At 38.1% G+C, this 21,244-nt stretch overlaps 1 protein-coding gene across 5 annotated transcripts in view; it reads left to right on the top strand.

Moving 5' to 3' along the window:
• The window catches only part of CHD9 (chromodomain helicase DNA binding protein 9), an 81,144-nt gene that overhangs the window by 28,041 nt on the left and 31,859 nt on the right, over window positions 1–21,244 (top strand). For all 5 annotated transcript variants that reach the window (XM_074157854.1, XM_074157853.1, XM_074157852.1 and 2 more), the window contains exons 3-11: window positions 8,181–8,292; window positions 11,620–11,766; window positions 13,014–13,082; window positions 13,171–13,226; window positions 15,531–15,648; window positions 16,154–16,240; window positions 17,516–17,653; window positions 19,868–19,989; window positions 20,794–21,037. In XM_074157854.1, coding sequence (XP_074013955.1) covers window positions 8,181–8,292; window positions 11,620–11,766; window positions 13,014–13,082; window positions 13,171–13,226; window positions 15,531–15,648; window positions 16,154–16,240; window positions 17,516–17,653; window positions 19,868–19,989; window positions 20,794–21,037 — 1,093 coding nt within the window. The remainder of the gene's footprint in view (window positions 1–8,180; window positions 8,293–11,619; window positions 11,767–13,013; window positions 13,083–13,170; window positions 13,227–15,530; window positions 15,649–16,153; window positions 16,241–17,515; window positions 17,654–19,867; window positions 19,990–20,793; window positions 21,038–21,244) is intronic.

Here is a 21,244-nt window from a genome sequence, read left to right as displayed (position 1 = left end):
TGAGAAGTTGTCCTGTCGTATAAAGGTTACTGCTCTAAACTCAACCTGATTCTTAACCTGAACTTTCATGGTCTTAGTTTCTTTCTCTCCTGGTTGTAGGTTGGCGTATGAATGCTGCTCACAATATTCTTTAGCGCACTGTATAGTGCTTCCTTTTTTTTTTTTCTCCATCTTGGTTGAAGTGGGATTTTGGATGTGTATTTCCAAAGTTTATTTCCCTTTCATGTTTCTGAATTACTTTTCTTCCATAATAGACATTTTGTGTGTCTGTCTAACCGGAGAACTTCCACAGTGCTCTTTAGCCAGTGGCAGTTTCCTGAAGCTTTATGTGAATTGTCCCTAGTGTGCTTTGCATTCATTCTTTTGGATAATTAACAAAACCTGCCAAAATATCATCCTTATGATATACCACATAGTTCCCTTTTTTTTTTTTTTTTTTTTTAGCTAAGTGAAATAAACTGTTACCTTTGATTTATACTTCTGCATTCAGTGTTCTATCTTCATGAAGCGCTGAGCTGGACACATCACTTAGGATCAGTTTTCAAGATTTCACGAGACAGCATCAATTACGAAGTAGACATTTCTCAGACTATGTTTTTAACTCTGATATTTGGGCTCGATCCAGAGTACGCTGAAGCTGGTAGAGAGGCTCCCATTCCATGAAGTATGTCAAGTTCTCATAATTTTGCATCGAGCTGTGAAGGTTTGCCTCCCCTCATCAGCTAATGCCCCACTGGCACTCTGTTGACTTAATCATGCTGCCAGGCATTGCTTTAACTGTCTGGGACACACAGCTAAAGATTTAGCGGTCAGGTCCTGTTACACAGCAGTGAAGAGAGTCTTCTAGAGCCACGTATCACAGATTTTACAGAATTTCTGTGTATTTTGATGGCGATCTGTAAATCAGGTGCTTTGAGGCAACCACATACTTAATTTTTGTATCCAGACAGCTTCACGTGTTATGTTGTGTTAGGGCTATTTTATATTATTTATATAAATACTTAAAATACTAACTGTTTATCAAAGAATGTGCTGCAGTGGTTTTGAAGAGCACTAATTGCAAGAAGGCCTTGATTTTTTTAAAAGAATAACCTTACCAGACTCTGTTTTCTATGCAAATCTAACTACTGGTATTATGTAAGAAGAATATTTACTACAGAATGGCTACACTTGTGTTTTCAAAGGTGATCCATAAAATTTGTTTTATTTAGAGAAGAACAAAATCAAACCCCATAACTAATAAGGGTTTTAGAAGGCTAAACAACTCTTCTAAGGATAAAAGACCTTGATAAAATTACCTGGTAGCCACTAGTTAAAAAAAAAAACAAAGCAGTGTGCTTTTCAACATGATACAATACAGCTTTTACTGAAATTGAGTAGCCCTCATCTAGGAGCAAGATAAGTTTTAACTCCCGGGTCTTAGTTTAGGGAATTTAAAGGACAGGATAATTTTTAAACAGTCTTTTTTTTTTCCTTGCAAATTAAACATAATTGGTATGTCTTTGGGGGCCTCACGTTAACTTTGGTTTTCCTTAGTGATTCCTATGAGATCTATATGTACTCAAAAAATTCATAGCATGAATTTTTTCAATTTATCATTGCTAGTTACAAATTACTAGCGTTTACTTTCTAGATAGGCTGCAGTTTCTTTCCAAAGGTGGGGATTAAGGTTTTTAATCCTCTGACCTGTAGAAGTCATAGAAATAATGCCTGTTAATTTCGGTCTAATGGTTTAGAACTGGATTCAGTAATTAGCAAAGTGTCTGTGCCATAAGCGTTGGTGAAGATCAACAACTAAATTCTTTTATTACCAAGAACATTGTAAATGCATGACAGAAACTATTAGAAGAATGCATGGGTAATGTATTTAGCATTACTACATTAAGTAACCGTTTTGCTTTATGTGTTTACTTACTGATAAACTGATACTGATAAACTTAATTCTTTAAAACTGACTTCACAATTTTTCTTAGGACTGCAGAACCACTTTTTATATCCTGGCTATTTACCGAGATGCGTTGATGTTCAGGAATCTGTTTAAACCCTTAATATTTTTGCATAGAACTTAGTTCCATTTATAAGCTTTTTCTAACTGATTATAATTCTAGTTCCTCCATTTAAGGTGATGCATATTTAAACTAAAAAGTCTACTTATTACCACCTGTTATGAAGGATAGAAGAATTATGAATTTGTGAACATTCTGTTGTTCAAAAAAGTAGATTGGCATTTAGGTTTTATAACTCTCAATGTATTCCCACCTACTCAAACATAAAATTAAATATCATGGCCCTGATGAAAAGCAGCAGCTCTGCATTGGTGATGTAAAGGACAATATCAGTAGACTACATTTAGGATTTTTTTTTTATCACTGCATAGTTCAACTTAATAAATAAATAAGTCCCCCAAATCGTAAGAATTTGGCTTATAGAAGTTGGATTCACGGTGGTAGTCCTGAAGTTCACAGCTGTTTCTTGGTACCAGAAATGGCTGTATTGTTTCAAGTGCTAAAAGAACAATGACGAATTACTATTATTTTTAATTAACCCTTAAATTATGTGGTAATGGATCCAGCAAGTCCTATCTGATCCTGCTCACTGCGCAAATGAGTGAATGTCCTTGTTTGCCTTGAAGTAGGTCTCACCTGTACTGCTGACAAGACAGAGCGTTTTTAGGACCCAAGACCCTGACAGATAATCTTTACAGGATGGCTCGTTGGGAGGATACTGTTAAGATGGTTTGAAACCCTCGGAAACTGAGTTAGCAAGAGGAGGCGTGGGGAGGCGAGTGGAAAGGAAGTTATTCTTCTGTTAAGCTGGTCCCGAATCGTTTAAGTTTAAATTCGTAGACCCTGAAGTGCGTTTCCCAGGAGGCAAATGCCTAGAGTTGGCTTTTGTGTTTCATGTGGGTCAGGCGAACGTTGGTTAATAGATCTGTGCTGGAAGGGAAGAGATCGCACTGCATCTTTTCGTTGTGGTAGACGTGTTGGATCGTAAATGTCTTCTGTCAGGATTAGCAATGGCACACAGGTTCCCAATGTGATCGTCCTTCTGGGATGCCTTTGCGTGTGCCGAGCTGCGACTCCTTCGTGAAGGGACTGTTTAGTCTGAGGAAGAGGAGGCTGAGGGGAGACCTCATCACTCTCTACAACTACTTGAAAGGACACTGTAGAGAGGTTGGTGCAGGTCTCTTCTCACAGGTAATTAATGACAGAACAAGAGGGAATGGCTTCAAGCTCCAACAGGGTAGGTTTAGACTGAACATTAGGAAAGAATTTTTCACAGAAAGAGTGGTCGGGCATTGGAACAGGCTGCCCAGGGAGGGGGTTGAGTCACCATCCCTGGATGTGTTTAAGAGACGTTTAGATGTGGTGTTGGGGGATATGATATAGGGGAGAACTTTGTAGTGTAGGGTAGATGGTTGGACTCGGTGATCCCAAGGGTCTCTTCCAACCTGGACGATTCTATGATTCTAAGTTTTCTCTGCTCCCAGATTGTAGTTTTGGTGCATAGGTTGGGTCTAAGTGACGTAATCTTAAGTTTCTACTGCAACATACGTGAATGCAAAATAGTGTGGTCTTATTGATTAAGCAAGTAAACACTTGTTTGTTCTCTTGCGTTATTATTCCAATGCTGTATGAGCTTGAAATGATTCTTGGTTCCAATAAGACTATAGGAGCATTTAAAAAATCTGTGCGCAGTCCAAAAGTTATTAATTTGAATATAACTGCAGAAGAAGACATGGGTTAATATTAGTGTGTTAGCATTATTTATTAAACATATGCTAAAAGCATAAGAGCGACTGGTTTCATACCACTGATTTAATGCTATCTTGTCGAGGAAATACCTGCTTTGTATTTTGCTCGTAGATAAGATACTGAGCTAAGTTTTTAGTGATAAAGAAATACTGTTGATAACAGAGGAGTGTTATTGCTAGTAATATATCAAAGTGCTTTCGCTACAAATTAAGGTATTTGGGAGGTGACTTTGGACACTAATAATTAGTTACTTGGTTGTTTCTCTGTTTTGGGAAAATCGAAGTAAAAAGATGTATTCAAGGCATGTGCTGAAAACCAGTAATACTTACTGTTTCTGTCTTGTGGGTGTTTGGTTTGGTTTGGTTTTGGTGGGTTTTTTTGGGTTTTTTTGTTGGTTGGACTCGATGATCTCAAAGGTCCCTTCCACCCAAGAAGATTCTGTGATTCTTACATGCCTAATACATATTTGCTGGTTTTCTTTTGTTTCTTCTTTAATACTTCCTCATGTTCACTGTTTTGAAGGCTTTGAAAACTGCTGTTCATCATTTTAAAGCTGTTCAAAGTGCTAACAACTCTTCCGTCACGTTCCCTGCTCTCAAACAGGAGGGGAATGGAGCAGATTCTGCCTGGTTCTTAATTTGTCAGAGAGAAGTTGCGATGCTCCTCAATTAGTGCTTCCTGGTGGTCTTGCTCATACTTTTAGTTTTGTGGATCTAAACCGCGTTGGGAGCCTTGTGCTAAGGATCAGAATGGCTCATGAGATGGCTTCTTTTCAAACCTCCAGCAATATAAGTTTCTCAGCATCTTAAATTTGTGGTTTTAGAAGGAAATACACATTGAAGAAATCTACCCTAAAAGTATTTCTAGATGTTATGTAATAAATTTTAAAAGGCAAGAGCAAGTGAAATTGGAACGATATTATTTATTCTGTGTCTACAGTGTGCTGTTTCCTTTTCACAGAAACAGAATAGATAGTTTCTGTTCAGAACAGTTTGTTTCGGGGTGGAAAAAGGGATTTTAGCCAAGGATCTTTATGCTTTCATGCAGAAATTTATAAACTGGCAAGAGAGCTTGCTCTCTCAATGAAAAATTTACACTGAATTGATCCACTTCACAAGCTTCTGAAAATCATTGTTTTCACATAGCAGATTATTTTTTTAGAAGTTCTTGGCCAAAATATGAGCAGATTGCATTTTTACTAATAGAAATGTGTGACTTGAGCACCATACTGTCGTTCAGCAACTTTTGATAGCAAGGTGCTTTGTGGTTCTGGGCACCGGATCAGAAAGAAGCGAGACTGCCTTCATTCCTCTCATTGGCACCGCAGCCGTACTTACTGGGGAGGAAACATTCTGATCGGCAACACGTAGAGAGGATGTTAAGAAAATTTCAGGGAGATGCTTGTGAAGAGAAGTGCTGGGGGTAGGAAATACAAGGTCAAGATTAGACACAAAAGCTGTCGAGAAATGGAATATTATGTGTAAGGCTGCAGGGGCAGAGCAGTGAACACAAGGAGGGACAACAGCTACAGAGAAGGAGGGGCAAAATGTGCAACGAAAGGTGTAGCTAGAGGAGTCTAATCACAAATTAAGCCCGTGTTCTAAAACAGGTGGTCCTTAAAATCCTCTGCTATTCAATGGAGACCACTGCAATCCATAGTTAAACAGTCATGGCCTTTGTTAAGATTGTGCTTCTTGAATCCGAAAGGAACGTGAGCCTCAAATATTAGGCAGTAGTGCATGAAGTGAGGATGAACTATGGTTGCATGGGTACAAATGCTTAACATAGCAACATGCATTTATGAGGCATTTTAATCGACCATTTTACAAAAGAGGATCAATATCATAGGTTGCCCAGGGAGGTGTCAGCCTTGGAGATGAGCAGAACTTGACTGGACCAAGTAACGTAAAAGAACCCTGAAGTTGGCTTTGAGTAGGGAGCAGACATCCTCCAGAGTCCCCTTCCAGCTTGACTTATATCTCAGCACTTATTTGATGACAGAACATTTAATTATCCTTCTTCTTCGTTGTTAGTAGTCTTGTTCATTTAAAAATCAAAATGTGTGTCGTGTTCACAGTCATCTCTGTGCACCATAGATGCATCAGGCCTTTAATGTCTTTGCTCCGAATCAAAGACAAGACTTGGGATTTAATTTATTGGTCAAAAAATAACAATTTATAAATTGTGTGAGTTCACTGGATTGAATATGCTCTAGGTCCGGTTACATCAATGAAAAGATCAATAAGGGGCAGGTACAGATCAGCACAGCTTGTTGCACTTAATAACGTATGGACGAAGTTCAGAAGAGTGCCAGTTTAGACCAGAGTTTCATCAAGCCTAGGGTCCTCTCTAGTCCATGGCCAGAAGCAGATGCAACGGGAAGAATTTAAGAGCAGGGAAAACATACATGATACTTCTTAATATTTTTCCCAAACTCCAAAGATGCAAACCAGGAGCTTGGTGGGATAAGTACTGTTTCATTAATTTACTGGTCTTCCAAGAAATTCTTGCTCATAAGTTTGTCAGGTTTCCCTTTCAATCCATGTTAAATTTTAGCATCCACAGTTCCATTTCACAACGAGCTCGGAAGTTCAGTCACAGTGTGCCTTCTCTACATCACTTTGGAATATATTAGCTAATTTGACATATTAGCTGACACGTGCTAATGTAACAAATTGTTTCTATGAAACAAAGTAAGATAAAAATGGAAAAAGTGGTTTATTGAAGTTCATCACCAGAAGGAGTCATATATAGAGTCATATATACCCGAGTCACAGGGGCCTGAGAATCCAACCATCTTTAAAAAAAAAAAAAAAGAATCCTAATCAGACATTGAAAAAACCCCAAACTACTCTTGAAGACAGTAGGAAAACCTGTGTGTTCATTGTTGAAATTATTTCCTGCGATTATGAAACATGTTTTCTGAGTAATAATTAAACTGAGAACACCTAATGAAAAGCAAAGACTTGAGGGCCAGAATTTACTTTTGAACCAGCAGCTCTGTGATTACATTTACTGCAGCGTAATTTCAACATGTGTTTGCTAGTGCCATTCACTTCATGCTACAAGTAAGAAATGTCGGAGTGGAAAATGTTTTCTTTATTATTTTTTATCCTTTCTGCTGAACGTACTCCGTGGTTAAATATTGAAAGGCAGTGAAAATGTTCAGTGCTTCTTAAAAAAATATACCTATAATGTTTTGTAAGCCATGTTGCTTAAACTATCTATAGTGTTTTGGTAAGTTAAGATTTCCATTTTCTGTGTGGACTGTTAGTTTGGGTGTAGTAAATATCTGGTAGTTCTCTTATTTGGACACTTGCAAAGAGAAGTAAATGATACGAGTGTTTTCAGTCTTCTCAGTAGCTTTGCAGGTGTCCACTAGATTTGATGCTACTTTGATGTAAAATACCTTGTTTTGTCTGTATGAAGACTGAAGTCTTGTGTTTCATTTGTTCTGTAAAATGGCAGAAGAGACTTGTTTGCAGAAACAGTTACCTCATTTTCTGATGATTAGATACTGTATAAAATCTATAGTTTAGGACAGATCTTTATCTGTGATTTTATTGTGTAGCTTGTCATCATTTCAGTGGCAACTATGCCACTGAAAACATATTTAAAGAGGAGTTATTAGGCACATTTCAAATATGAAAAAATAAATATTTTGACACCCTTTAGTTAAAAACAAATCAGATGAATTGGTATCGTGACTTACAGCTTAACCTTTAAATCTGAACAAAGAAATAATTGGTGCTTTTTCGTTAGAATGTAACTAATTTATTCAGCACAATGTTGGTTCTTTCTGAGAGGTTCTTAGAGTTCTTACAGATAAAACTACTGGGTTTTGAATGCAGCTTCTCTTTTTTACTTTTTTTTTTTTTTTTAAAGGGCAAAAAGGATTCATGTAATTCTCTCATTTTTACTATTGAATGATTTACTTAAATATACAAGCTTTGCATGTCAGACAGCTTTGACTGATTTTAGATTGTTGCCCATAGCTAATTTTTTTGAGTAAACAGAAGACGTATTTTGCAATGATAAATTGTTTATGGTAAATCTTTTGCTGTTGACATCTACAGGTGGTATTTATACCAACTTTGTATAGCTAACCATTTTCCATTAGTTTAAATGTTGGATTTTGCATCTCTTTTATTGATAGATTTAAAATACGTATGATCCCTTATGATCCCAAACTCCTCTGTAACTGCTTGCCTGTAGAGAAACTCAGTAGTAGAAAATACCGTCTACTGTGAAGTTGTAGCTTTTTGTCTCGAGACCTGTTTTTCATTTTTCAGACAGTGGTGCTTCCTGAGTTTTATATTAAGAAGTCTATGGGAATTGCCAGTGGATGTGGTGTTATTTTAAATCTTAAAGTTAAGTAGACTAGTACATGGCATTCGCTTAGATGTTGGGTTTCTTTCCGAACAGAAAGCTAATCATCACACTGGGTAAGAAGCAGAAAAGAAAAACTGAATCTTCAGATGAACTGTCTGACGCTAAGCAGACTCCGCAGCGGCCAGTGAAAGATGAAGACTCACAGGTAAGTCGTCAGATTTTTTTTTTTTCCTTTGAAATTTGTACATGTTAGTATTTCTAAATGTTTTTTTTTTTTTTTTTTTTTTTCCCCCCGCTCTCTACCAGAAGTTCTACTGCTTTTGACGCAGTGACAGTTACTCTCTCGCTGCTGTCTGTCTCACATAGGTAGTACCTTACATTATCAGCTACTTTTCCCAGTTGAAAATCAGAAAATCCTACAGGATACAGCCCTGCTTCTATCCGTTTCCTTTAGGTACCGAAGTCCATAGATTTGAGACTGTTAGGTACTCATCTGTTGAGCTGGCAGTTGGACCCGATCCTTACTTCGGCTGACTTTATGGGGAAAGCGCAGAGATTGCCTCATAGAAGGGACATTTATCAGTGAAGCTGGCTCTTTGAGGACATTTAAAAGGCTTGTTTCAGACTTTACTGTGGTTTTTTTTCTGAGTTCTGCTTCTGTAGAAACGGAAAGAATTGGTTTCTTGCAGTGCTGGGTGTGAAGGGAGCAATGACGGATGTGCTGACAGGCTCTAGCTGCTTGTGGAATCCTGCAGGAAGTGCCAGATCTAGAATTGAAGTGGTGGAGTCACTCCCTTGAGGAGTATCTCCCTTGTGACTTCCGCTCTGCAATTTTTTCATAGATTGCCTTTACGCACAAAGAAGTATGAACTCTTTGTAAGAGACTGTATCCTATTTATGTGTATGTTAGTAACAGAATTATAACTTTCTGGCTTTAGGGCGAACTCCATGAAAAGTACGGTTATACGCTGGAAATGCACAGATTTTTATCCTGCGGCAATTTCATCCACAGAGATGAAATTAATATGCAAAGTAAGGTGTTGTTGAGTAAAAATTAATTGCGTTATTTGATGACAGTGTCAGAAAACAATTAAGAGATACAGAGTTGACTTTTAGTATTTCACAGATAATAATGCTGGGGGGGAAAAAGGATCAGAAGCCATTTTCCAGAATGACTTTTTATTAACGTAAGTGATAGCTTGTCTTGGGTAAAGGTTACCTGGAAGGGAACATGAAATTATTTCTCTCTCAGGGAATTTGTCTTGGTATAGAAGGTGCATTTAGTACGCTGAAGGAGGTGAGAGCAGGTTTGGTGGTTCTGTAGTAGCGTAACTTATCAATAGTGTGCTGTGCTCAGGTAGGTATGAATTTGTAGGCCAACAAATACAATACAAAAGAGTTAAAGTAATTTTTTTTTCTCATTGCTTTTGGGCTTTTGGATACTTGATTTTTAGCACAGCCAGGGTCATCTTCAATTCTAGTGTGGATAGACAGGGAATATCATCAAATGGCCTGATCCTGGTGTGAAGGGAACAGGGGGTAGAGATAATAAGGGGTGTCATGGGATAGAAAACAATGATTCTGCAGAATGTCACAGCACTGCCCCACCTATCTTCTGAGGAGTTTGGGAGAAGCCTAACATGAAAATTATAAGTTGCTTTATTTCACTAATTCGTTCTCTTTTCAGTTTTAGAACGTTTTTATTATTTTCTTTTCCTATAGCAAATAGCCGTCTATTTCTAAGCTCTGGGGCGCAATTCTAGGTCTTTTTTCCCCCTAATTCATTTTGTTTGCTTAGTTTCACGGTAAGTGTCTTCCTTAAATATGTTGATTTATTTCTTGGAAAAATGTGTGGTACTACTTTATTTTGTGCCTCAGAGCATTTGCTTATGACCATACTTTTCAGCTCATGGAAATACAGTTTTTTTGCAAGCAACTCAGGTTATATATTAATATGTTGGAGAACGTACGTCTGATGTTTTGTTAATCACTTCATGCTTTAAGAAAAGACATAGTAAGAAGAATTGAAAATGCCAGGTAATGCCTCATTAGGTTTTGAAAAATTCAACAAGTAATTAATGAACTTGATTCTTAAGTCTTCTTTTCCTAATTCATGCATCATTTTGCATTGCTCCTATTAGCTGGCCTTTAAAGAGAAAATAATTCTGCTTCTGTCAGCAAACTATTGTTGATTTAACTATAATGTGACATTTTATGTCACATTAATGTTCTGGTTTAAATCTGAAGTTAAGAACACTAATCTGGCCCCGTTATTGTGGAAAGCTGATTGAGTGGTTTCATGCATGCACTGTCCCAACTTCTCCAGAGGAATGGTGATGCCCATCTTTGATTTTTACTGTATATGGAGTGTTACTGCTCTACCTTACTAATAGACTTAGAATGTAGTTATTAAAGTATAGCTAGGTCTTTTACCAGATAACAGACCGAGGACTGGATTTAACAGTCAGGAAGAAAGTTCCTGTTCTGCAATCTTACTGTTACTTACCAGCTGCCCTGCAGGAGCCAGTATGACCACAGGATTTTGGGTTTTGTTCTTTTCCCAACTGATTACTACAGTGTGTTGCAACCAGCAATGGCTTTTCCGAAACAAAAATATGCTTTTCTCTGTAGCTCAATATAAGTAATTTTAATTTATAGAGACCGGTTTACTTTGCTGATATTTTTGTGATGCTCAGTTCTCTAAAGGAGACTGCAGTATTTCCAAATGTTAGCTGAGTAGTTGTCATTATCTATCCAATGGATTTACAAATTAATCTTATGGTTAATTATGCAGTGTCTCCTATATTGGTAATGAGGAGTGGAAAGGATATGCAATATCCTAATAATCTAAGTATTTGAAACTTAGTGAGTGAGAAGGAATTATTTCCTTAGACCAAACATTATTTCTCCAACTGGAACTTGTCCTCAGGTTCTTGCAGAAACAAGAGTGGAAGATTAGAGAGGTAAATCACAAAGTGATCAAAACGCTGCTGTTAAAGAAGCTTGATTAAGGTGGAGGAGAAAACAAATACATTAACAAAGCAAGAAACTTTATTGGCCATCAGACCAGACTTTATCAGCCATCTGACCAATATGATCTAATGAAAGCCTTCATCGTGTTTTGTATAGCACTGTTGTTTCTCAGAGGCACTTTGGTGTATGTCATATGGTACACTCAGATTCTTGAACTGGACAGTAACACACCGCTGTTACGCTGCATTATGAAGTTGCTGTTGAAATACCGATGCTTATATACCAGCTTTGTTCCCATACCCTGAAAATACTGTTACTTTTACTTACAGAGTTCAAAAGCAAACATGTATCAAATGTCTTTATGAAACAAAAATACTAATTGATCGACAATAGTATACGGCTACTGTCCCTCTGGGATTCATGTGATTCATGTTTTCTATCAAGTGCTGGCCTTTGGTTTTAGGTACAGCTGAAATATTGCATAGAGTATCCCAAAACTTGCAATTCATGTTAGAAGTTGTTTTTGGTAAAACCTCCATTGTTGTTCTCCTGCATACAGAAGAGAAGATCAAATCGTCAAGTTAAAAGGAAAAAATATGCTGAAGAAGGAGAAGGAAAACAATCGGAAGAAGAAGCTAAAGTTTCTGTGAAAATCAAAAAGAATTCTGCCCCTTTACCTGCTGAACAGCCTTTACAATTATTTGTGGTAAGTGAAGACTGGCTTGGTCTGCATTGGGTCTCAAGTAGTTCAGTGAATAAAGCTCATAACTTGGAAGGAATACATTATTATTACTAAGCCATAGTTTATTTAATGTGACATCTTGCTAAGCTCTTGAAATCTGGAAGAAATGGCTTACTACTATTTTTTTCTTTTCTGTTCTTAACATTCGTTGACTTAATTGAAGTTAAGGATAAGACAAAGGATAGGTATATCTCAAACAACGCATCACGCTGCGTAGGCATATGAAAAAGCTGTATGCTAATATTATCGTGACTTTCAGAGCTATAAAATTAATTGAGCCTATGGGGATCTGTGCTTGCAAGATTTTTAAAAAGAATATTCCTGCCTTTTTTGCCCCCTTCGGGTTTACACTTCACTGTTTAACTTGTGCCAGCTCTGGTACTCAGACTTACTGTTGAGCCATATTTCTCGGTAAATAACGTGGCAGGAAAGAAACGGGGGAAAAAAGTGTTCCTGAGATGTTTGAAGGCGTGCCAAAGCTGTAAGGGAAGGAGAAAGATAGTATGATTGGAAACAAATCAGACAAGAGGGAAGGTTACTTTAAAAATTGGCTCTTTGTCTCTGGAACCACAGCTTCAATCTTGGCAGAGCTGAGTAATCCCGTATCTGTGTCACTCCCAAGCCCTGCTGGAATTCCCAGGCACGACCTTGTCTGCCTGATTCCACAGCATGTTTGTTATGAACACTCAGAGTAAATCACTTAATTGAGTTTGACATATGCTGCTTTTGTTTTATTTATTTATTTTTTTTAACCTGCCTGCCAGAGTTCTTATTTCTCCCTATCTATGTAACAAAATTCTGGGTATGTCCACTGCATCAGATGAACTCACCGGGGCATTCACAGTGTGTCTGTGGCTGGAAAGCCTCAGAATCACCACTGCTTGCACTATAGGTGTGTTTGGCAGGTGTGCACTGCACCTCATGCTCTTTGGAAGTGCCAGACTTACTGTACTTTTGCGTGTATTTCTCTCTGGATATAGACCTAGATTTTAAAATTTTACTCCCAGACTGTTAAAGAAAATGCTACAGGTAGAGGTCAAATTTGCCTTTATTGTCGATCTTTTAACAAACCACTTGTGTTTGAGGGTTTTAAGCCTGATGAGTTTGAAGAGAGTGCGTTTACTGCAATTTATAATGTCATTGTTTTCCTGTATCAGTTTGAAGTGAGTGCATTTACTGCAATTGATGTCATTGTTTTCCTGCATTTATAGGAAAATCCAAGTGAAGAAGATGCAGCAATTGTAGACAAAATCTTATCCTCCAGGGTAATAAAGAAAGAAGTAAGTGATTGTCATGGAATTAAGTTGCTTATTTGAAAAAAGGGGTTTTATCTATCATTTTACGTTTCCCCTGAATTTCTTTTCCTAGATATCTGCTGGGATGACAGTAGAAACAGAAGAGTTTTTTGTAAAATACAAGAACTAGTAAGTACTAAAAAGTTTTTTCATTGGAGATGTTGACTGAGATGATAAGTACCATATTCATGTACTTAAGCTTTGTATTGTTTGGAGATTATTTATAACCAGATTTTGTCATCATTTGAGATTTTTTGTTACAAATTTAATCTTACAAATGCTAAGAAACCGCATTATATTGTTAGTAATAATTTTAAATTTATCAGTATTGTGAAACCAGCACTGACCAATAAGCTGACAGCTGTTATTGCAAAAACAACAGACTTATTTATTAAATTCAGCAGGGGCTACATGCCTGACGCTAATTTTGATTTCATGAATTGAAATCAGAGCTATTTTGTGAACTTAGATTAGATTTACAGTGTCATAAATTCAGGAGAGATTGATGTAGGAGTCAGTCTTACAGTTTTAAAAAGAAAAAAACTTGTAGCAATAGAAGTGATTTTTACATCAGAACCAGCACATAAAGAGTGAAGTAGAAAAAGAACTTTTTCCCTGCTCTCCTCTTTTAAATTTCGTACCTGTCTTCCTGTCACTACTCAATTCTTGATGTTGAAAATGCAAACACATTTTTAATTTTACATATGTGAGTAATTTTGTTAGGTTCTTGCTAATAAATGTAATTTTTTTGAGACTGAGTTCACATGTTTCTGGAGACCATTTATTTAGCTCTTGTTTTCTGAAAGGGTAAAATCTGTCTTTTCATCCAAGAATGAGTAATATCCAGCAATAGCTTTTCTTTATTTCTAGCATATCTTTAGAAAGCTTAAAAAATGATGAAAATATGTTAAAAAGGGCTTCTGAGGAAGAAATATATGTACTTCTGTCAAACCAATCTAACCTGGGGAAGGCTCGCTTGGGGGTGCGGTGAGATGGTGTAGGCACTGGTGCTCGTACTTTCTCCTTCCTTTGACGCTGTTACTTCATGCTTCTCTTCTCGTTCCTTCTGGATGAAGGGATGGAAAGTACCCTCAGCAACTTTGCTGATGATACAAAACTGGGAGGGGTGGCTGACACACCAGAAGGCTGTGCTGTCACACAGCGAGACCTGAACAGGCTGGAGAGTTGGGCAGAGGAACCTAATGAGCTTCAAGGGCAAGTGTAGGGTGCTGCACCTGGGGAGGAATAACACCCTGCACCAGGACAGGTTGGAGGTCACCTGCTGGAGAGCTGCTCTGAGGAGAAGGACCTGGGAGTCCTGGTGGACAACAGGTTGCCCACAAGCCAGCAATGTGCCCTTGTGGCCAAGAAGGCCAATGGCATACTGGGGGGCATCAGGAAGAGTGTGGCCAGCAGGTGGAGGGAGGTCATCCTCCCCCTCTGCTCTGCCCTGGGGAGGCCCCATCTGGAGCACTGGGTCCAGTTCTGGGCTCCCCAGTTCAAGAAAGAGAGGGAACTGCTGGAGAGGGTACAGCAGAGGGCTACAAAGATGATGAGGGGGCTGGAGCATCTCCCTTATGAGGAAAGGCTGAGGGACTTGGATCTTTTTAGTCTGGAGAAGACTGAGGTGGGATCTGATCAACGCCTATAAATACTTAAAGGGTAGGTGTCAGGAGGATGGAGCTGGTCTTTTTTTCAGTGGTGCCCAGTGACAGGACAAGAGGTAACAGGCACAAACTTAAACATAGGAAGTTCCATCTTAACATGAGGAGGAACTTCTTCACTTTGAGGGTGGCAGAGCCCTGGAAGAGGCTGCCCAGAGAGGTGGTGGAGTCTCCTTCTCTGGAGACATTCCTGGACACATTTCTGTGCAACCTGCTCTGGGTGGACCTGCTGTGGCAGGAGGGTTGGACTAGATGATCTCCAGAGGTCTCTTCCAACCCCATATCATTCTGTGATTCTCTCCCAACCCAATCTGATGGCAGTTTGCTCTTTGCCATGGGCCCTGATGCTCCTCACTGATGGTTTAATGGGTTCAGTGCTACCATGTGAAGCACATGACAAAGTTAGATCTAATATATTACGTGCTTTATAACTCCAGGTGCTGTCTGATAGGAGGTATCAGATTTTAAACTTGATTTATTTGAGCTCACTTTAAATACACTTGTTTCTCTTCTTAGTGCACGTGAAAGTAATTTGTGAATCATAGAACTCTATGGATCCTAGCGCAAAAACACTGCCTTGCCTACATGCTGCAAGACGATTATTTGGAGGAATAAACCTTTGATCTTTACAGTCCTGTCTTAAATGATAAAATGTTCTTTTTTGAGTGAAATTCAGGTTTATAAAATACATTATTTTCACTGCATATTAAAAATAGATAGTAAGCTTTTGCTTTCACTAATACGTTAATGTTAATCTCTGTAATTTTAGCTCTTATCTCCACTGTGAGTGGGCCACAGAACAACAGCTTTTAAAGGATAAAAGAATCCAGCAGAAAATAAAACGATTCAAACTAAGGCAAGCACAAAGAGCTCACTTTTTTGCAGATGTGAGTATGAAATGTACAATTAAATAAGCTTTTTTTTTTTCCCTTGCAAAGTTGTGATTAGTAGTTTGCTTTTAAATAGAACAACTGTACATTGAGAAGTGAAAATTAGCCATCGGGGTTGGGTTTTTGGTTGCAGCAGGGGATTGCTTATTTAACATAACTTTAAGAGCAATTCTTCTGGAGTCACTGAACTAACCTGACTTGCATGGTTTAAAATTGGGATTGTTTGGATGACTACTTAAAAGTTATAAGGAGGGAAAGCTTATGTTAGTACATATGACTTTTCCAAGAAAACACTTCATCCCTAAATGACTGCATTTTCTATTCTAATATCAGATCCCTCTTGAGTGCCAGCTGCTCCCACCCCAAACCCAAATATATGTATTTAAGATGTGTGCAAAAACCTCAATAGTTTCCAACGGCCAAAATCATTTTTTGTACCAAGTCTTAGCATATACCAGCTTTTTGTGCCTCTCTACTGATTTTTATTAATCTTGCATTGCAGATGGAAGAAGAACCTTTTAATCCTGACTATGTTGAAGTAGACCGGGTATTAGAAGTATCTCTTTGTGAAGATAAGGACACTGGTGAGGTAAATATATGTTAAAGCAAGTCAAGAAGATACACTTCCGTGTAGTGTTTGATAATCATAATTTTAGCAGATTGCAGCTTCAATAATGTTTTTTATGAGACGTGACAATTTTAATTTCCTATGCTAACCATGCATTTTGAAATAGAGAACAGAGTGCAATGGCTTTTATATTTATTTGTATATTTATTAGTATTAGTAGATCACCGTAGACAAAGCTTAGGTAGTTACTGACGTAAATTTGAGGTTTGATAATTGCCTTGTGAGTTCTGACAAAAGGCTGATCCCTTGCACTGTCCTGTCCCTCTGATAGTGACAAAGGGTCGCTGCTGAAGAAAGCACGAGGCAGGACAGTGGTGGTTCCCTTTTCCTCTCCAAATCTGTCCCTAGGCTTTAGGCAAGCACTGGTTGAGAAGCATTTTGATAGCCACCAGTGGACCTTTCCTTCTGTATTTGTCAAAACTCTTTTTAAACAATTAAATGCCTCTTCTGGAAAGGTATTACGGAACAAAACCCGAGATGAGAACAAAGACTAGCAAAGTTGTTGATTAAGGCTGTTGGAATAGCTGTGATACTTACCCTGTTCCTCTAGATAGCAAAATGAACAGACTCTTACCCGGTGGTTTCTGCATTAATCTTCCTAAAGCAGGGTTTGAGGGTTAATATTACTTTTCGTTGTGTGTAGCAGAGTTGTTGTTATTACACTTCTAGAGAAAATGTCTTGTTGTCATAAGCCTTTCCCCCAGCTTCTTGAAAGATGACTTTTAATCTAAATAAATAAAATAATCTGCTTTGGTTCCATCTGTTGAAACTTTTCTGAAAATTTTATATATATCGCCCAGCAGAGCTGTAAAGCTTTCTATTTTGTTGAGAAGACTTCTGCTTTAGGAACTTTCTCAAGCTCTTTGTTTTGGACTTAGGTAGCTTGATTTGGAGAGTGGAGGAAGCACCTCTGTAGTAACATCTGTAGTTAATTGCTGGTGGCGTCCCCCCCATTTCCACAAACATCATGAATGTAGTAATTTATCTTCCCTGAGACTGACTTGTGGGACAGAGGGATTGAAAAGTACTCCAGGGGTCTACAAGTGGCAGAGTATGAGAAGTCAAGGATCAGATTGTAAATAACAAGAACCTACACAGATCATCTTTAAAAAAAAGTATCAGAAATGTGCTTTTAGCTTCCGGCTCTCATGTAAGCTAGCGACTCAAATAGTAAGGCATATTAACAGTCTGTATACTAAATTAAAAGCTGATAACATTCAGAATTTTCTTCTGCAGCCTGTTATTTACTATTTAGTAAAATGGTGTTCGTTGCCATATGAAGACAGTACGTGGGAGCTGAAAGAAGATGTAGATCAAGCAAAAATAGAAGAATTTGAACAATTGCAAGCTTCCAGGCCTGACTCAAGGAGATTGGTAAAATTCTACCTAATTTACTTGTCTGTCTTGGCAAACTGGATTTGATTTTCCCACTTGAAACTTTTGTGTTAAAACATAAAGCTCATTGACATTCTGTGTAAAGGATCTGTGAGCCTTCATACCTAAGAATAATAATATTTTCAGGTAGCCAAAGAGAAATATTGTCATCTAATTTGTTACTTGGTTCAAAAAGAATAAAATCTTTGTTTAGGAAAAAAGTATGAAGCGCTAAAACTTTCTGAGCTTTTAACTGAGTGATGAGCAACACATCTAAACTGGCTATCACAGAATCTAAACACCATTGAGATGAGGAGAAAACAGAATAAAGTATAAACATCCTTTTATAGACTAACAGAGCTAAGTCTTGTGATTCAACGCTGAAGGAAATTGGCAAAGAGAATCTGACAGACAGATTCCGTAATTATTTCCTGCTTTTATTTTTCTTCTTGCCATAAAGGGCTAGTTGAAAGGAAGAAAAATATGCATAATAAGGAAATGTGATTTATCTTAAAATTATTAGTCTTCTGTCTTGTAGAGCAGGAGAGAACAAAATAGTTCTACTTGAAGTCCTGCATGTCATTGTCAGAGTAAGACATGTCCGGTGTGGTGTAGTACAACGCTTGTTTTAACTTACTTATTTTACATAACTGAATATGCACAGAGTTTTAATTTTTAAGCTTTTAATTTTATTTTAGTGGCTTTTCCATCTACAGACAATGACAGTAGTCATGATTAACGTCTTCTTATTATATTTAGTTCATTTTTTCTGGTATTTATTTAACATCCTGCCACTTTGGTATGTGGGAAGAAGGGCTTTTATACCTCTGTGTTAACCGTATTTGGCTTTGAGAGAAGATGATGATTAAAGCGCAGCCGTACAAGTGACAGTCATCTTAGCGTCAGCAACAAGTATTTGTCGTTGCAGCCTCCAGTATTTTGCGGAGGCTGCTCGGGGCTGGGGGAGCCGAGAGATGCTGTGGGTGGGCGAGGGGAGGCAGCCCCAGCAGCTGGGGAGGGAGGGAGGGATGGCTACTGCTGCTCTCAGACCTGGTGCCGACGTGGGCAACAGCGAGAGAGAGAAAATGCAAATCTAAAATTCAGAGCTGCCACACGAGTCTAGAGCGAACGCAAGCTTTTATAAATACTGAGAAACATAGAGGAGGGGGAAGTACAGCCGATCAGAAAAGCTCTTACTAAAAATATTTTGCTTGAAAGTATGAGTTTGTTCACGTCGGGATGCAGATGCTATCTGAAGAGAGTGTTTTCTGCTGAAATCCTACCTAGTGTCAGTCAAAAGCATCGTGATTTCTCTAAGTTGCCTGCTGAGCTAACAGCCAGCCTGTTGAGTCTCCAGGCTTGCAAATTAGAGAGCGTGTGTATATATATATTATATATATAAGTATGTATATATTTTTATATATGTAATTTTCTATGCGTAGCCTCTCAGCTTTCCTTTAGCTTGCTAGGGACATGAAGATGAGATACCTTGGTACTGTTACAGCCTGTTTTGTCATGTCCTTTGTTATCATGATCCTGCGTGTGCTGAGATACTGCGTTTCATCTGATCCTGCGGTGGAATCGATTGAGGGAACTAAACCAATTACAAGTCTGCTTTTTTTTTTTTTTGTGTTCCTGGTGCTGGCTTCCTGAACTGGCTAACTGTGAGATGGAGTGAAGCCAGAAGGAAACGGCAAGATGAGAGTAACTCAGTGTAGATTGCCCAAACCGCCTCAGAATCCAGACTTACTCAGACTTTGGGGATTTTGGTATTCCCAAATACTCAGCTGGCTGTGGTTGTAGGGCAGCTGTTCTTAGAGCTTCCAAAGTGAAACTTCATGGATTCTTGAAGTTTCTCGTATAAATTAATTACTGTTTCAAATTACCGGTGCCAAGCTACTTGTATGCTTACTTTTAGAAAGTAGTTGCTACTTATTATTATAAAATAGTCTTAAATTAATTTTAAAAGTATAAATTTATATAGACAAATACGAATTTCAGGTTTCTGCAGACCAGTCATTAGTCAGTAATGTTAACAATGATACCTTCCCAGTAAGTAATGTTAACAATGATACCTTCCCAGTTTTAAGGTTGAATAACTACATTCTAAATCTAAAGTTGTTATACTTGGGAAATAGTGGGTTAACATGTTTTGGAAAAGTACATGTACATGTTTTGTACCAACTTGGACATGTATTAATCTTTCCCTTAAAGGACCGACCACCTCCAAACTCCTGGAAGAAGATAGAACAGTCCAGGGAATATAAAAATGGCAATCAGCTCAGGGAATATCAACTGGAAGGACTTAACTGGCTCCTATTCAACTGGTACAATAGGTATATGCATGGAATGCCTTCTAATGTAAATTTTAAACCATATGGAGAGAATCACTTACTGGGGATGAATACCGTTTTAGCTAAATTTATCTTAACCTCTCTGCTTATAGCTAAAAGGGTGTAACTGAAAAAACCAAATTCCTCTTCCTTTGGGTGTATGAGTATGGGTTTATCAACAAGAGTAACAAAAACCAAATCTTAATAGAATAAAACTAACATAACTGAATATAAATTTTCAACGGCTATGAGGAAATTAAAACAAAAAACAACTTCCACCAAAGAACAAGCTGGAAGGTGTGGCTGAGGGTGAGCACCTAGTGGTGCTCCATGCAGTATTTGGCGATGTGCATCTGTCTCAGTTTTGGAAACAAGAGGGGAAGTTTGTCGGTGATGCTGTAACACACTCCTTTTATGTGAGTGTACCTGGGATACTTTCCATTTGTGACATTTATGGAATCTTCATTAATTTCTAGCAGTTTTATCAAGTTGAGTGTACATGTAGGAAATCTGATTGATTTTTAATTCCTCTAATCAGGGCAGACGTAGTTTTGGAATATTGTTCTAGGAGAACCTCATGGAATGTTCCGTGCTCAAGTTTTGCCAGTGCTAAACATGGTTGACAGCTTCATTCTTTTACCACAACCAGGGAACATTTGCGAGCATCTCTTATAGTGCCTCAGTTTTGCCTGTTGTTTTCAACTGCTGTATTTGAGCTCTGGTTTTATAAATTGTCCATTAGAGTAAGAGCTTTCGTGTCTGTCCTTCCTTTGACACTAATAACAAATACATATATTTTACTTTCAGGCGGAATTGCATTTTAGCGGATGAAATGGGTCTCGGCAAAACCATTCAGTCAATTACATTCCTCTACGAAATCCTGCTGGCTGGAATAAGGGGGCCTTTTCTGATCATAGCTCCGCTTTCCACCATAACCAACTGGGAAAGAGAATTTCGCACGTGGACTGACCTTAACGTTGTCGTGTACCACGGAAGTATGATCAGCAGGCAGATGATTCAGCAGTATGAGATGTACTTCAGGGACTCCCAGGTATTGTCATGTCACTTAATAGGCAATAACTTACCCGAAACCTCTTTCAGGTAGTAGTAATGAAGAGTGTACTTTACGTTATCTGTACATACGTCATAGTGAAAATAGTTTTACGTCCCATGATGTCTTTTTTTAACCTTTTGACGTATTGGAGTCTTTAACATATGCTTACTGAGTGCATTTTCTGAAAGTGGTTGCAGCAAGATG

Source organism: Numenius arquata, chromosome 13 (assembly GCF_964106895.1).
Source record: "Numenius arquata chromosome 13, bNumArq3.hap1.1, whole genome shotgun sequence".
Classification (NCBI taxonomy): Eukaryota; Metazoa; Chordata; class Aves; order Charadriiformes; family Scolopacidae; genus Numenius; species Numenius arquata.
The sequence above is the reverse complement of the archived record's forward strand: the minus strand, read 5'-3'. Positions and strand labels throughout refer to the sequence as shown.